This window comes from Aplidium turbinatum, chromosome 6, assembly GCF_918807975.1.
Source record: "Aplidium turbinatum chromosome 6, kaAplTurb1.1, whole genome shotgun sequence".
Classification (NCBI taxonomy): domain Eukaryota; kingdom Metazoa; phylum Chordata; class Ascidiacea; order Aplousobranchia; family Polyclinidae; genus Aplidium; species Aplidium turbinatum.
The window spans coordinates 13,024,311-13,042,353 of NC_137477.1; the positions used below are offsets into that span (position 1 = coordinate 13,024,311).

Consider the following 18,043-nt stretch of genomic DNA (forward strand, 5'->3'; position numbering starts at 1 on the left):
CTTGTCCAAAAGAAAATAGCACAAGCCTTTTTGTTAGAGGCGCTAAGTGGCCCGTAGATACCGAAGACATCCAGGACTTAATCATAACCGACGAAGGAGAAACAATTTCACCTTCAGTCGACACAGACTTATTCGACATGGAAAGCCTTATGAAATTCTTGCAATCTCATAGAGAACTACAAGAATTTGGTTTTAAATTTTCTCGTGAGGACCCAATTGCCTACGACATGATGTGCAGACGGTTAACCCGCTCTGATGGTCACTATCAGCTGCCACTTTTATGGCGCAATGACTGTGCTAAGCTTCCTGACAGCCGCGAGATGGCGCAAAAGCGCCTGAAAAGCTTAAAGAAACGTCTGCTTGCAGACAATTCTCTTTTAGAAAAATACATTGATCAAATGGAGTCAAATCTAGAGAAGGGCTACCGGTACACTGAAGAAATACCAGAAGACGACATCGACAACACTAATCGGAAATGGTATATACCGCATCACCCAGTTATCAACCCAAAAAAGCCAGACAAGGTAGCCTACGTGTCGTGTTTGACTGCGCTGCTACCTCTCACAATCGATGTTTAAACGATTACCTCATGTCTGGTCCCGACCTAAACAATTCTTTGGTCGGTGTATTAATGCGATTTCGCAAGGGCCGAATTGCAATAGTCTCTGACATTGAAGCAATGTTTCACCAAGTAAAAGTTTCACCATGTGACCGCGATGCATTGCGTTTTTATTGGTGGAAGGGCGGCGATCTAACGCGTGAACCCACCGTGTACAGAACAAAGGTACACTTGTTTGGAGCAAAATGCTCTCCTTCTGTAGCAACATTCTGCTTGCGTGAAACCGCTCGAGAGCATGGAAAGTTGTTCGACCCTCATGTCGCTCAAACCTTACTGACGTCATTCTACGTCGATGATGCGCTGCTAACAGCTGAAAACGATGAAAGTGCATGTAAGCTCGTAAAAGACTTACGAGCAATCCTTGGCATGTCTGGGTTCAAACTAACAAAATGGCTATCCACCAGCGATAAGGTAATGAATTCTATCCCTGATGAAGAAAAGTCCAAATCGATAAAGAATCAGCTGCCTGGAGAAGGGCCAAAGCAACGCGTCCTGGGCATGGAATGGGACGTACAAACCGACGAATTTCGATTCAACGTAGAGCCGTCTACAAAACCATTGACAAAAAGGCAAGTGCTATCAGTTACAAATGCATTGTTTGATCCATTGGGATTAGTAGCCCCAGTAGTTCTTGAAGCTAGACTCATATACAGTGAACTTTGTCTAGCAAAGGTAGGGTGGGACGACCCTGCCGAACCAAACACTCTAAAAAGGTGGAGATCATGGGAAAACACTTTAGAACGTCTAAAAGAAATTCGTATACCTCGCTGCTACAAGCTGAAGTCCACCACTGCGACCCCGGAAGTTCAACTCCACTTCTTCTCCGACGCTTCAACATTAGCTAGGGGATCTGTGTGTTATCTACGTTCAATATTACCTGATTCAACCGTTCTTTGCAGTCTGATTACAGGAAAATCCCTTCTACCCGGCGCTGGAAGACACACGATCCCGCGCCTAGAACTAGAAGCTGCTTTGGACACCGTCAACCTGGCTCGGACCGTTAAACAAGAGCTCGAGCTAAGTGATTGTCCATGCATTTTTTGGACAGATTCCATGATTGTCCTGCAACCTTGTGGCCGACCTTGCGACCTGCAACCTTGTGGCCGACCTTGCGACCTGCAACCCCGTAGACCTTGCGACCTGCAACCCCGTAGACCTTGCGACCTGCAACCCCGTAGACCTTGAGACCTGCAACCCCGTAGACCTTGCGACCTGCAACCCCGTGGACCTTGCGACCTGCAACCCCGTAGACCTTGCGACCTGCAACCTATGTGACTGAACCTTCGACTTGCAACTTGTGATCTTGTGACCTTGTGATCTTCTGACTTGTAATCTTGCAACCTATCTGCCACAATAAACTAACAGAACTCAATACCGCGTTCAGATTCAATCTACTTGGCTTGTTTTTCTGTCTGTTGTAGGCGCATAACCGTATTAACTGAGCGACGCATATAATAACCCAATCCACTGTTTGGCGCCAGTGAGAAAGATATTCTTTAACGTAGAATTCGCGTCAAAATTCTACAACTAGTATCATAAATACACGATCACTTACACGCACAATATACAAAAATTACAGCCAATGGCGTTAGTGAGTGTTACAAGTCCTTAAAATTTCAAAATAAAACTGAATTTCCTTGAAAGTGGGAGCCCTGAAGTCATAGTGTAGCGATCCATTATTTCAACATATAAGTTTTCCTGCCTTTTACTAAAGTTTCTGTAATTTTCCATGCAACTGCTCCCAAAGAAAATAGAAAAAAGGGCGCACACAATAAAATGGTTTGTTCGTCCTTTGACGAGAGCTCTATCATATCAAACCAGCTCAATTAGACAAAGAGCTCTATCAAATCGGACTAGCTCACATCAAACCAGCTCAGTTAGACCAGTTCAGCTCTCAGAAAAACATTAAATTGATTGTTTAATTAAAATGTAATAACTCGTGATAATGTTTCACTATCCCGTAATTTCATTATTCTGTACTGTTTAAATTCAAATTGTGTTATAGACCTACAACATTATACGAACACCTTCTGATAACTTAAAATTATAATTCGAATAACAATTGTGTGGAAATTAGTTCATGGAGTCAGATAGCCAAACTAGATAAATTAGATAGATAGAAATTTCATCAGGCAGTCAGACAGCTTTCATCTTAATTCAACTTATAAACAAACCATTCTCATACTTAAACTCATATTTAAATAACCTAATAAAATGTAACCACAATAGCTGTAGGAGAGTAAAATATTTTAGGGGGGGCGAACAAAATTTTCCCAAATTTGGCCTTTGCAAATATATTGTCAAAAACGCAATATTACTCACAATCATCTCTTAGGTAGTGTAGTCTAAGAACTCCACACTCATTTAATGTAAGCCGACAAAATGTAAGCCTCCGATACCATATGGCAGGCTATGCTACCAAACCTACTTTAATCTACTTTAAACACTTTTCACAGTCATTTACGTGTATTTTTTAAAGTATTTATGCTAAATATCTCAAATTTGGTCATCGTTGGGTGTAACTAAACAAAAAACTCATGTCCACTTTGAAAAGCACTACAAACACATTGGTGCAGCCAAACACAAATAGGTGGGGCTACTTTAAACACTGTCCAAAGTTATGCACACCAATCTAAAAAAACACAAAAAATCTAAAAAAAAAACACTAAATAGCAAAAAAAAACACTAGAACTCTAGATGCAACCCAAAAACACTAGATCTAGTGGAATAACACTAGTGGCACCACTGGCTTGATGTTACCCGCAATAGCCGAATGATTTTTGCTTTGATTTTTTACGCATTGTTTCCATAAAAAATCTGCAAAAACGAATTATTTTATTCACATTGGAAAGTATAGTAGGTAGCGGGAGTGCGTCTGTAAGAAATGCTGCGCCTCTCCGCTACTGCTACATTGAAAAAAAGTAGCAGTCCTATTGCAGCCGCTAAGGTCTATTTGTAAGAGAATAAACGTTTTCTGTTACCTAACAAACGCCTTCATTGGTACATTTGACCATAAATGTGTTTTGCAAGAAATCTTTCCTGATGTACTCAAAAAGAGTCTGATGATACCTGTACCAAAAGTTAGTTCACCTTTACACTTTACAGATTTGCGACCAATTTTTTTATTGCCAATTTCTGCCAAAATTTTCGAATTTTTTTTATATAAACGGATGATGAAGTTTATTGACAAATATAATATTCTAACCCCAGCTCAACATGGTTTTTGTGAAAATGATTCAACAAGCTTAGCATTGACAAAAATCTATGATGATTTACTTTCTAACTTGAATGATCACAAATAGACATGCTCGGTTTTTGTTGATTTAAGTAAAGCTTTCGATTTAGTTGATCATGGCATACTTTTAAAAAAAACTTCACCATTATGGCTTTCGTGGCAAGTTTTTAAACGTTTAACATCTTATCTAACAAATAGAATGCAAAGTACAAAAATTAACATTAATAATTCTAATTTCAATGATGTTAAATGTAGTGTCCCACAGGGGTCAATCCTTGGTCCCTTGCCTTTTCTTCTTTATGTGAATGATCTTCCAAATGCATCTTCTTTTTCAATTACACTTTTTGCTGATGACTTAAACTTTCATGTCTCAGATAAATGCCTGTCATCTCTCCAAAAAAATGTCAATAGAGAAATAGGAAAATTGATGTGTGGATGAAATCCAATAAACTTTCATTAAATTATAGTAAAACTACTTAGCCTATATGATCTTCCTCTGCAACAAAAAAAGTGCAGCAGAAAATTTTAGTCTGTCCATCAGTGGCCGATCCATCAAAAGGAAAAAAGTATAAACTATCTAGGTGTAACTTTGGATGAGCGATTGACATGGGATATTGGGATAGTCATATTATTAATCTTAGAAAGCAGCTTGCAAAGGTCTGCGGCATAGCATTTAAGCTGAGATACATTGCCCCTTTAACAATATTACAAACTTTATATTATGCTTTGTTTCAATCCAAGATCCAATACTCGATTATAAATTCGGGACGAGCAAACTCTACATTGCTTGCTCCACTACAAGTGTTACAAAACAAGTTCATTCGATCCTGCTTATTTTTGCCGAGGTCAACAAATACAACTGTTCTTTATCACCAATTTAATGTGCTCAGAATTGACGATATTATTAAATTAGAGACTGCAAAATTTATGTACAAATAGGTGCACAAAATGGTGCCCCGGGCCTTTGCTGGCTGCTTTATTTTTGTAAACAAAATTCACCATCATAAAACTCATCAGAACTAAAAGAATGATTTATATTGCCTTCTACAACGTCAAACTCTGGTAAGAAGATGCTATGGAGTGAAACTATGGAATCAAGTACCAAAGAAAATAAAATAAAAATCTTATAGTGTTTTTAAATTTAAATATAAATGTTTATTAAAGAATTTGTACAATGATCACTCCTGAAATGTATCATCCGCTTATTTCTCTACACAGCTTTTTTATGTTGCCCTGTGTTATTCCATTGTTAATGTATTATGTAAAGTGCTGGTATTGTGCTTATATTATATAGGCTATGTGTTAATGTTCTTAATTTTGGGTCTTTTGTTTAAATGTTTGCATGGCAGCTGACTTTGGTGACCTTTTGGTCTTTCGCTGCCATCCTTGTTGTATGAATTATATTGTCATTATTGTGTTTTTGCTTTTTGTGTCTTTCTTTTTCGCCAACAAAACAAAAAATAAACTGAACTGAATTTAAAATTTGTAATCGGGCCATGTCCTTCTCTCTTCGAAAATGTCGATTCCTTATCGTTGTTGTGATTGTGTAGTGCAAACATGCTATTGTTCAAGAGTGGTCTTCGGTAGCAGGGCCGTATTAGCTGCACCTCGTACTCTCAGGGGGGTCACGGTTGTTTAGGGGCCCCTACCATTTTAATTTGTTTATTGTTTTTTTGGCTATTGGAAATGAAAAAAAATGGTGTAAATATTGCCACAGAAGTTCGATATTCAATAGCTTAAATTATGCAAGACCCTATTTTCCGCTTTCAAAACCCCGGTTAGTAGGCTTACATCTCTGTTAGCTCATCTCTGTAAAGGCTCGCCCACCCATATTCATATATGACAATACTGCTACGAAAATTCGAATTTCATAGTTTAGGATGCTTCCATCATTTTTGTATCGCTAATCATCATTTTGAATGACTAGGCTATTTTAAATCAGCAAAACCAGTAAATTGGTTGAAGTTTACTGAAAAAATAATAGACCTACTGCACTTTAGCCTTCTTTGAAAATATCTCTCCACAGTTGTTAACATAAAACTTGTCCAAAGTTACATGCTCGTGAAATCACGAAGATGTTCAATAATGACATCCAAAAGTGTTGACAGGGATTATCCAGCGTGTACTTTTACATTCGTGATAATTTTTTTAATTCAGGAGGAGATGAGATGATGCTCACACTGTAGTGCAGTCGTGGGAGCTTAAAAAGTGGTGTTTGTGGGAAAATTTTTTTATCAAGCTGATACGTTGTTCAGACCTTCCCCCTATTATGCAAATGGCTCAGAAAAAAATCCCCATCAATCGGATGATGGGAAACCACTTTTTGGGCTCTTTTTCCAAATGACGTCACAATCCCTTTTGGGTCCAACATATGAAAATTTCAAGTTTTTCAAAATAGGACATATTATACATCATTTTTTAGATTTTTCAAGGGGAACAACTTTTTCTATTAACCAGAACACTAAAAATGTACAGAAAAATAGTTATTACCGATTAAGCAAAAGGATAAATCCATGAAGTTCAGGCAAATTTGAAATTATTCGTCACTGTTGGACTTATTCTTCTGTATTCTCAAGAATTAAACAAAGTAAGCGAAACATAAATTGAAGCTATCATCATCATCATCATCAAAAACGTCAAAGATGTTGCTTTCCTCCTCGTCTTGTCCCGTTTCATCTTCATTGTACGAGCATTCCTCTTCTTGAGTACCAACATCGACGTTTTGCAGAAGTGAAGAAAAGTCTTCATTCTTAAGTTTTTCGTCTAGTCTCTGGAGTATGTCGTTCATACTAATGATTACTTTGATACAAAAAAGATGTGAAACTATCTTTGTATTTCAAGCATACTTACTATACTATCACATGCAACACCATGACATTCACCACACGAAGAAACACATGCCATTCCATAGTTACGACAGGTGCAAGTTTTCGTTCCACATGAATTTTTCCTTGATTTCTTACATCTGCATCTAATTACTTTGGTCAATGCTTCTGGTGCTATATGCATATATCCGTCATTATTGGGAAAAGTTCGTTGTTGCTATTGTTTCTCCATCCCCATTCACAAACATTGAATTTAAATTTTTCACCAAGTAAAGACGTAGCCCATGGAAGTAGGCTGCTCTTTGGCTTGGTGTTAGCTTTTCCTGTGCAATTATTTACTTCGTCCAGGAGCGCTTCAACAAAGCCTGGAGCATCAAAAAAGCCAACCCAAGCATTAAAGATATCAAAGAAGATTTTCTTTTTCTCCATGCATGGTCAGGATGCGACACAACGTCATCGATATTTGGAAAAGGGAAAGGAAGTTTGGTTACGAGTTTGCGAAAATCAGAAACGCTGAAAGAGAATTCTGCAATTATCAGCAATGTCTGGAGTTCCCAAAATAAGGTCAGAGAAGCATCTATAGCTGCATTCAAGATCTGGTATGGTGACAATGAAAATTCAACGCTTACTACACTCAGGTACGTATTTTTACGTAGGGATTATATAATAATGTTTACACTTTTAAGATATTGTCCAATTTTAGATATCCTGTATGTAATATTTATCTTTGTTTACTTTTAGACATGGCAAATACATGCATATGGCATGCAAAGGGATAACATCATGAGTGCCAGTCTTCCAATGATGCAGTAACATAATAACTACATCAGTATCATCAGCAATGGCATTTACTGGACCTTTTCGAAGAGAAGCATAACCAAGGGATTTCGCTACAATGGAACTGTCAGCATCATCAGAGCAGTTGTGAACTTCAACTTCGGATTGTCTCAGCAGGGTAGAAACAAACTTGATGAATTCAGCCTTGTTTTCGATGCAGATGAGGTAGCTATCTTGAGCAATGAGCAAAAGGAAGTGAATTGCTCGGATCTATTTTCACAAATGTGCTCTGTGGAACGGAATTTCGGCGCAAAGTGCTCGTAACTTTTAGTACTTTCGTCATCATAGCCATCAAACACAACAACAGCATGGGTATAATGGTTTTGGATATATTTCACATACGAATTTCAAACTTCCGAAAACTTCATTCCTTTTTTCCAGCGAACTTTATGTAGTAATGCACCACCGTAGATAATAGAAGTCACTTGCTTGTTGATTTCCTCCAAGGCATGCGACGAAGAACCAGGCAGAACTTTTCGAAGGGAGGGTTTGTCAGGCATTCTCATCATGCCTCCCTTGAACATCGACATTGGCTCTGAAGTCTACTCGAATTCGAAAAATTGCCATCTAACACAACAACAGCATGGGTATAATGGTTTTGGATATATATATTTCACATACGAATTTCAAACTTCCGAAAACTTCATTCCTTTTTTCCAGCAAACTTTATGTAGTAATGCACCACCGTAGATATAATAGAAGTCACTTGCTTGTTGATTTCCTCCAAGGCATGCTACGAAGAACCAGGCAGAACTTTTCGAAGGGAGGGATTGTCAGGCTTTCTCATCATGCCTTCCTTGAACATCGACATTGGCTCTGAAGTCTACTCGAATTCGAAAAATTGCTCAAGGCTTTCCACTCTTTCAGCAGCAGCAATCATCCTATTGAACATGACTTTCGGACCAATACCACTTGCACCACTTTTTGTTTTGTTTACTTCCATTAAGGATTCTAATGGCTTGATCAATCTTTGCGTTTGATTGATGCGTTAGTAATGGCTACCCCATCTAAACCTTTCTGGATATTTTGACCAATTTGCTCCGCTTGTTCACAATTGACGTCATCTTTTCCATCAATGGACACTAGACCATTTGAAAGAGAAGATAGGTTTACAACTGGTACCAAGAATGGGTGTTTCGTTGTTAACCAGGCCAGAAATCTTCGTAATCCCTCTTTTTTCTTGAAGCACCCAACTCTTCATGCTGGTTGCTTCATAGAAACTGAGCCTTGCTTAGTTGTGTCATTGCTTCATGAATACTTGCCGAGTGACTCACACTATAAACCCAAAGATGTCAAACACTTTCTGTCATACTTTTCCTTCCGTCAATCATCCACACGACTTAATTGCGCGCATAAGAGTTTGCTCGATCGCAAGATCTGTCCAAATTCCAGTGAAGCTTTTTGCTGTCCTCTTTACTGTGTGCTGCTTGGTTTGGAATTGATCGTACAACCATAGATGAAAAGAGAATTCTGCAGTTATCAGCAATATCTGGAGTCATGGTGTTGAATGTAATACTTTAGTAAGTATGCTTGAAATACAAAGATAGTTTCACATCTTTTTCGTATCTAAGTAGGCTAATCATAATTAGTATGAACGACATACTCCAGAGACTAGACGAAAAACTTAAGAATGAAGACTTTTCTTCACTTCTGCAAAACGTCGATGTTGGTACCGAAGAAGAGGAATACTCGTACAATGAAGATGAAATGGGACAAGACGAGGAGGAAAGCAACATCTTTGACGTTTTTGATGATGATGATAGCTTCAATTAATGTTTCGCATACTTTGTTCAATTCTTGTCAAAGAATATAGAAGAATAAGGGAATGTGGGGAAATGTTGTATGGCAGAAAATTTTCACTAAGGATGAAAGGAAAAGTATATCGGAGCTGTATGCGGCCTGCAATGCTATATGGTAGCGAGACATGGGTATTGAGAGAGAGTGAACTGGCAATCCTGAGAAGAACGGAAAGGTCAATGGTGAGAGCAATGTGTGGGGTGAAAACGAGAAGGGAAAAAATGACTGAAGAATTGTTGGATATGCCAAAGATGAGAGAGACCATAGACCAACTGGCAAGGGCAAATGGAGTAAGATGGTATGGACATGTGATAAGGAGGGAGGAAGGAAGTTTTCTTAGAAAGGCACTAGATCTAAAGGTGGATGGGAAAAGGAAACGCGGTCGTCCAAGAAGAACGTGGAAACAACAAGTGAAGGATGAGTTTAAATAAGTCGGACTGAAGGAGGAAGATGCAAGGGACAGGGTGAAATGGAGAAAAGGGATTAAGACAATTGCTGCGCGAAAACAATCGACCACCCCCACTAGTGGGGAACAAACCGACGATGGATTATGATGATGATGAAGTCCAACAGTGACGAATAATTTCAAATTTGCCTGAACTTCATAGATTTATCCTGTTGCTTAATCGGTAATGTACATTTTCAGGGTTCTGGTTAATGGAAAAAGTTGTTCCCCTTGAAAAATCTAAAAAATGATGTATAATATGTCCTATTTTGAAAAACTTAACAATTTTATATGTTGGACCCAAAAGGGATTGTGACGTCATTTGGAAAAAGGGCCCAAAAAGTGGTTTCCCATCATCCGATTGATGGGGATTTTTTTCTGAGCAATTTGCATAATATGGGAAAGGTCTGAGCAAAGTATCAACTTAATAAAAAAATTTTCCCACAAAAAAGCTCCCACGACTGCACTACTGCCCTACAGGGTCAGCCTTTGTTTTGTTATAAATGTTGAGAGTGCGACAGTTTGTGTTTAAAGGCATACTAAATGAAATTTTTAAACGGGAATTAAGCATTAAAATGCGTAAACTGAACATTCAAGAATACATTTCAAAAAAAAAATTAACGAAAAAAATTTGTTTTCAATGGCGCTGGCAAGGCCCAAAGTTCAATGTTTCATTTATTTTTAATTTTTTTTAAAATGACCAAAAAGTGGAAACACTGCTCGAGAATACGTCACAAAAGACAGCAATAACAAATGCCACGTTACCACATCTGATGTTTTAACATCAGATCTGATGTTTTGAGCAAACTGTTTGATGTTGAAATCTGATGTTTTGATGTACATACATACATAGCCTACAGTTAAATCGCCGGCAGTAACAACTATTGCTCGATTAACTGATTGCTTGTCTATAGTGATGTAGACTTTACAGTCGCACGCTTCGCTGCTCATTCCCATACCCGTTTTGAAAGCTTCGATAAAAGCACGTGCGGAATACTGATCAGACGCAATGGGGCAAAATTTTATTGAAAATCGTTTTATGGTAGCATGTTATACACAAAGAACGTGTAGAGGAAGGTGAGGATGGTTCGGACAAGGGGATACCCCAACAAGCAACTTCCGGTTTAATTTTCACAACGCCACACAGTTTGCACGCCAACTTTCACCATTGGTGAAAGTTGCCAGCTGCGTTAGGACTGCTTTAAGAACTTCAGTTGTTCAAAATTAGAAGTTTAGATTTTTTTCTCAAAGACGTAATATTTTCAGTGAACGTCGTAAGCTTTTATAAAAAAGTTTGTGCAGTAAAGCTTTTAACCTTTAGTGTAGTATATACGTTGTAGATAGCAGGTTCTTTACAGCAATAGAGTTTTCTAGCAGAGCATTTGTACTAGTAGAAATCCGCCATTGTTTGCTACACGTGACCATGGGGATACCGCGGACATGAAATATCTAAGTGTCCGGGGTATCCCCTAGGCTATAGACCTTCTGTAATTTTTTTGATATTTCGTTATTCCCTTCAACATGAAACAATTGCAGGATTTCTTTGTAAATATTATTGGTACAATAGGCTACATGTTATTCAAGACTATTTTCAACCATATTTTGGTTTGTCCGACATAGCCCCATACCTTGTCCGAACCTACCCCCTCATTGGGGTAGGTTCGGACAATTCAGTGATGTCAGCATTTTAGGAAAATTAATAAGAAAACAAATTTTGAGAAATCTATGCTGTGCACCTTTTTTTCAAGAAAGACATAGCTATAAGTTGACATAAAATTTAAGCTTCAAAAAAGTTTAAAAAAATTTTTATGGCCAAATTTCAAAAAAGTGGCCGAACCATCCCCACCTACATTAGAGATGCAGCGAACCTAAAAATTTTATCCGCACACCGCACCGCAACTGAATCATCTATCTGCACACCGCAATTTATTAACCTACCAGTACAGTTGTGCACTAATTGACTAGGCTAACCAGATCATATTCTCTCAAATCAGCAATGCATCTAAGTTCTAAGACATCATGCTTTTTCAAATAGAATGTTCCTGCATCCAGTATCAGCACTTTTGAACACTTTTTGTAAGTTAAGCATAAATGCAATTTTAATGTCAGTGGCTGTATGAACTACACACACAAGAGAGAGAGAGAGAGAGAGAGAGAAACCTTTTATTTCGTCTGTTGCGACAATAGTACGGTACAATTATAAACAATACGAATAAAATAGTACCATAGCTATCTAAATACCACAACAGACAGGAAGCAGCGAAAGACTATATCAGTCATCGAGTCAGCTGCTTCCCAGTTCTTAATGTGACAAATTAGTCCAGTCGTTGAAGCGAAAAAAAGGGCCGAACCTTGACTTAATTGGTGTAAAGCTGAAACTTTGCACATTGTTTCAGTTGATTATGCACATTGACCAAAAAAAAATCCCCGTGAAAATCTTTTGGTGAAAAAAAGTTATCCGCCTTTTTTGAAAATCCGCCATTTTTTTTCTGAAATTGGCGGAAAAACAAAATTTGAATATTTTTTCGAAGTATCGTCATACTATGGCTTCTTTAAAATATGATATTATCATTGTCACAATTAATAAGCAAGTAGGTACTCAATAACAGCTATATTTGACTTTAAACGAAGTGACATTAACAAAATATTATATAATAGCCTGCCGGTACGATAATGTATAATAGTTTCAAAAACGATAATTTTGTTCACTTACAGTCAGGTAAATATATGGTTTGACCCTAAAAAATTGCTACAAAAGGTTTTCTAAAGTTTTTTTTCTAGTATATTTCATCAAGAATAATATATTAAAAATATAGGAGCATCAGAGCACTGGAAAGTTGTCATTTTCAAGATGGCCGCCAAAACAGTATAATGACAATAATTCACTTAATATTCATGCTAGACCTCTAATTCTGGCGTCTATCCCTAGGTTTAAGGTGGTAAGGAATTCAATAAGACAATTCAAAATGAAATTAACTAATTAGTTTAATGGAAAGACTTATATGACAAAAAAACAATAGTGAAACACTGGCAGTACAAGAATCGCACACCACTTATTAAGTTATTTACATTCAGTTGCTTAATAAGTCCTGGTCATTATTTTCATCCAGTATAATGACTGATTGTACGTATTGTCACAGGCATCAAGTAGCACTGTCCACATGCTGAGGTACAGAGTAGATTATTCTGCCAACAGCTACACCTGGCAGTGCTACAGGCAGTTGTGCAGTTGCAGTGGATAATCTATAAGAGGGAATCTGGGGCCGCATTTATGTCCGACTCTGTTGTCACAAACTGACTGCATTTCAGTTTCCAACCCCACCCGTAAGTTTCCATATCACTCTTCTGTCCTAGCCAGACCATTATTTGGTAGTAAACCCTTAGACGATGAAATTTTGTCGATGACTCAGTAGGTGGTAGGCGTTCTGGTGTCACAAATGATTGGGAAGAGACTACTTGTTTTCTTAGTACTCTGTAGTGCAATGACGAGAGGGAATCCGCCCGCGTGCCCCCAAAAATCACAGCCATCGCTTGACAATCTTTGTTCACAATGGATGCTGCTGTCTGCTTTGGAAGAAGGAGGTAATTGGCACAGTCTTTCAGAATAGCATCACCCTTTACCAGCTTGTGAAAGACAGATTTCTTACCCACACCAAGGTCTTGATGTTGTGTCATATCCGGTGTAGGCATGTAGAAAAAGTAACTGGGAACATAATTCTTCACCCATCACCGTTTTCAGTTCGTTTATATGATACACTTTGTCAGCATTTTCCTTGTCGGAACGGAAATATAGATCTCTGTTTACTTGTTGCGCATAATGAAGAAGCAGGACCAACAGAGCTGTGTCTTCTCTAATCAACGTTGTCGAGTGTGACACTGCATTAAGAACAGTAGCCTTCACAATCGGAACATCAGCATCCCCTGGGGCATTGATCACTTCGCAGCCTTTAGACTACCCCGAAATGTTTTACTAATCAAGTCGATCATTTTTTCGTTTGTTTATGTTCATGTACATTAACGTTATCCTCGGCCACACCATTCACAATATTGCTCAGGGTTTGATCTTGAGAAAAAGGTAGGCTACATAACCAGACGGTGATGTCTTCTGCGCTTCATTGGCAAAGCGGAGTTTCATGATTTCAATCCTAGTCTTCTTTGTGATGTTGAGTTGTGATATGTTGTGCCTTGGAATTACACGGTTTGCTTTCTGACCCAGTGTCAAGGCAGCAATCATTCCCATCCCGTGGAAAGTCCCCTTCCTATCCAGGGTGATAATATTATGATCAACATAATCAGCTGCAAATAACATTGTACTTTCGAGTAGGTCTATGTTCTCTAGAACAATGGATTCTGACGCTACACAATCAGCTGCATTCTTTTCAAACCTCAGGACTTCTGCGTAAGAAGAACGATATCCCATACTGTGTAAACTGTAAAGTATTAACAAGAAATCTCGACCTGTACAAATGATGTCCTTGAACAGCAAGACCAATTTGCAATGGTGCAATCACCGCTCGTGGTCTGACAACTTGGCCAATAGGCCTACTTGCAACCTTTTGCTTGGTGTCTTTTCCTACTAATAAGGAACTCAACAAAGTTTCAGGCAAGTGGGCTACATTAGAGCAGGACCGAGATTGAGTCTCGGTTGCGTAGCCGAGTGGTGAAAACGTCTGCGCGACGTTCGAAAGGACGTGGGTTCGACACCGCTCCAAAGCACGCGGCTGTGTCTCGGCAAAGACACTTAATGGCAAGCCAAAATAAGGGGAGCAGCTGACTCGAAGACTATGTGTCACTTCGCTGCTTCCTGTCGTCTGTTGTATCGCATCTGTGATCGCAGTGTTACTGTATGTTATGTATCGCAATGGGGGCAAATAAAACACGATTATTATTATTGAGTGCGTCTGTGCTTGGATACTTGGATAGTGATCATTAACAGATGGAACACCATTTTTGATGAGCTTTGCCGCAGTTTTAATTATTTCTCTCCTTTGTGACTCTTCATTATCCTCATGCCTTGTTTTTAGGAAATGAGATCGCAGGATTTCGGATGTCTTCTCTCTCATAGTGACAATGCAATGAAGGCCCTGACCTTCATTTACATAAATAGACTCACCGCACTATTTCTATAATTGGGTCTTCAGATATTTTGATCCATAAGGAAGGCAATCATCATTTGCTAAAAACTCCTTCATTTTAGATCTGAGGTCTGATATCGTTAACTGTTCTTCATCATTCTGTTCAACATGGGAACACATTTTTAGAGATGCCTGGTCCTGTTCCTCATCCTTCGGTCGCCCAAATTTTCGACGTTTTGCCTCAGGTACTCCGCTGCATTGCAAGGGTACGATCCATATATAAAAGTAACACTACAAGAATGATGGTATAAACAGTCTGCAGAATGCTAATCGCTACCGTAGTATTCAATACGACCTTTCACGGCGCATGACCAATCGTCAGAACGTCTCTCACAACACTCTAATATAGCCCTTGCAAAAACATCTGTTTTAACAAAACTAAAGCCAGGTCTAGTATCCGTGAGAACTCGAGTCCCACAAAACAAACAATGAGTCTTACTGTGGAAATTGCCATCAAGAATTCGAACACTTCGTTTCCTCGTGACACAGGACCCACTTTCCTCTCTGTTCTTCTTAAGCTGTACATCGATTGGCTTAGTAGGCCTATAACGTTTACGACAGTCTATGTGTACTTTTCGACCAGCTATCGCAACAGTGTTGTCCCCTCTATTAGTATTGGCAGCATTAATTCCATCAGCACCCTTTTGACGCAGTATACTGGAGGCTTCGGAAGCTTGAATTTCCTTGTCATAGATCGTAATTTCTTTGCAGGCATTTTCCCTGAACTCTTTTTCCGTGTATCCGTAAACTTCCTCCGGCAATCACGGCGGACCAATGCTTTACCAATGTGAAATACTTGCAGTATGAAATTTACTTTTAAATGAGCACCAACACTAACAATAATTTCACAAAAATTGAATAATTCAGTATTTGTACATCCGCCATTTTGAAAAAAATGGCGGAATTTCGAAAAAAGCGGATAACTTTTTTTCACCAAAAAATTTTCACGGGGATTTTTTTTTGGTCATTGTACACAATGAAAAGAAGCAATGTACAAAATTTCAGCTTTACACCAATTAAGTCAAGGTAAAACCCTTCAACGACTGGACTAAATGTCAAGCATCGGTAAATTACGTTGAAACAAGATAGGCTGATGTTCAGTAATATTAATGAAAGAAAAAAAATCATGTGCTGCTGCGATCCTTAAGTGAAGTCCTGTGGTTTTATTCAAATATAAACTTCATTCCGGGTGATTAAAAATAGGAAAAACTTTTGAAATCAAAAACTTATGTAAAGAGTAAAACTTATGGCCTGAACTCACTGAGCTAAATGTTATAGTAACTAATGCGGTAGTTCCGCTAGGCCTATATAGCCTGGTAACTGGGAGCTGAGCTCGCTAGGCTATTAACCAAAAACACTCGTACAGCTTCCCTCACAAGTCACCCTCTAAACCCTGTCAACTGCAAACCATTTGCAGCTTTAAAAAAAACTGATCCGTGTTTCCAATTTAAATTTAAAGTTTCATAACTGATTTTCTTGAAAAGTTTACGTTTACGAAAGTTTAATTTCTTGAAAGTTTAGGCGGCAAGCGGCGCGGCTTTGTCATTTCAACCTTCCACGCGGCGCGGCACGCGGCGAAAAAGTCAAAAGCGGCCGCGTACGCGGCGCGGCTTGCATCACTAGTGTACATTGTACAATCGCCAAGTCAGGTTTTTCCTTTAGTAGGCCTATCTGTTTCGGCGGGTCAATTGCGCTTGTAATTATAATTGTAAAATTGTGATGAATTTTTGTAAAAGTTGAATTTGCGTTGTTTCTGTGTTCTACGTGACGTGGTTTACCTGACTATAGTGACTACCAAGACATGTCAAATCTGATTGTCGCTTTTTGCCGCGTGCCGGGAGCCATTGTTTCTGGACACCATTTGCCTTTGTGTTGGGTTTCAGCATTGGTAAAGCAAGCTAGCGGAATGTGTGATTTTGGATTTAAAGGCCTACTAAATGAAATTTTCAAACGGAAATTAAGCATTAAAATGCGTTAACTGAACATTCAAGAATACATTTCAAAAAAGGTTAACGAAAAAAAAATGTTTTCAATGGCGCTGGCAAGGCCCAAAGTCCAATGTTTCATTTATTTTCATTTTTTTTTAAAATGACCAAAAAGTGCAAACACAGCTCGAGAATACGTCACAAAAGACAGCAATAACAAAAGCCACGTTACAACATCTGAGGTTTTGAGCAAACTGTCTGAGGTTTTGATCTGAGGTTTTGAGCAAACTGTCTGATGTTTTGACGTTGAAATCTGATGTTTTGATGTACATACATAGGCTACATAGCCTACAGTTAAATCGCCGGCAGTAACAACTGTTGCGTGATCAGCTGATTGCTCGTCTTTTGTTACGTAAACTGTACAGTCGCACGCTTCGCTGCTCAGGCCCATTCTGGTTTTGAAAGCCCTGACAAAAGTACGCGCGGAATGCTGATCAGACCGCAATGGGGCAAAATTTTATTGAAAATCGTTTTATGGTAGCACGTTAAACACAGAGAACGTGGAAAATCGCCAAGTCAGGTTTTTCCTTTAGTATCCCTTTGGTCACAGCGGTAAACCATAATCTCTTCTTGGGAAAATTTTAACATAAAGTTCCCTAATCCGTTCGTCTGTATATAATGACCGAAGAAACACACACTTGAACTTCTTTTCAAACAGTGTATTCCTGTAAAATTAGCCCGAGGCTACCGAAAACGAGGGGGTGCAACGCCTACACCACTTAAACTGTCACTACACAACAGATTACTTGGATAAAAGACGGAACTTTTGTCCAGCTAGCAAGCACTAAGCCAACAGTTAAATGTGCGGCCAACTTTCAAACAATCATTTTACGAATGACCAGAATAGATATCAATATCTCAAATTCACGTAGAAAGTAACTGTGACGCAATAAATGAAAGACAATTATGAAGTCATTCCAACAGGTGTTTAAAGCTGATGTAATATTTCCTGTTTAAACAGGCCCAAACAAGTCCAAACAAGTTTGACACAAGTCTTATGAACGCTGGTGCAATTTTGGCACATGCTTTAGGAATTTCCATGACGTAATATTCAGTAGACTTGAACGGTTTTTATATGACGTTTGATTTGGTGAAAATTGTCGGGAACACCCTTTAAGTTAAATCGTTAAGAATTATAAGTGTGTACAAAAATTCAGATTTTTAT

General features: G+C 38.6%; 1 protein-coding gene across 1 annotated transcript in view; it reads left to right on the top strand.

Annotated features, from left to right (window-relative positions):
* The first annotated feature begins 589 nt into the window (after window positions 1-589).
* Window positions 590-18,043, top strand: part of LOC145772413 (uncharacterized) — a 35,821-nt gene continuing 18,367 nt past the window's right edge. The window contains exon 1 of the mRNA XM_082584291.1: window positions 590-1,640. Coding sequence (XP_082440417.1) covers window positions 590-1,640 — 1,051 coding nt within the window. The remainder of the gene's footprint in view (window positions 1,641-18,043) is intronic.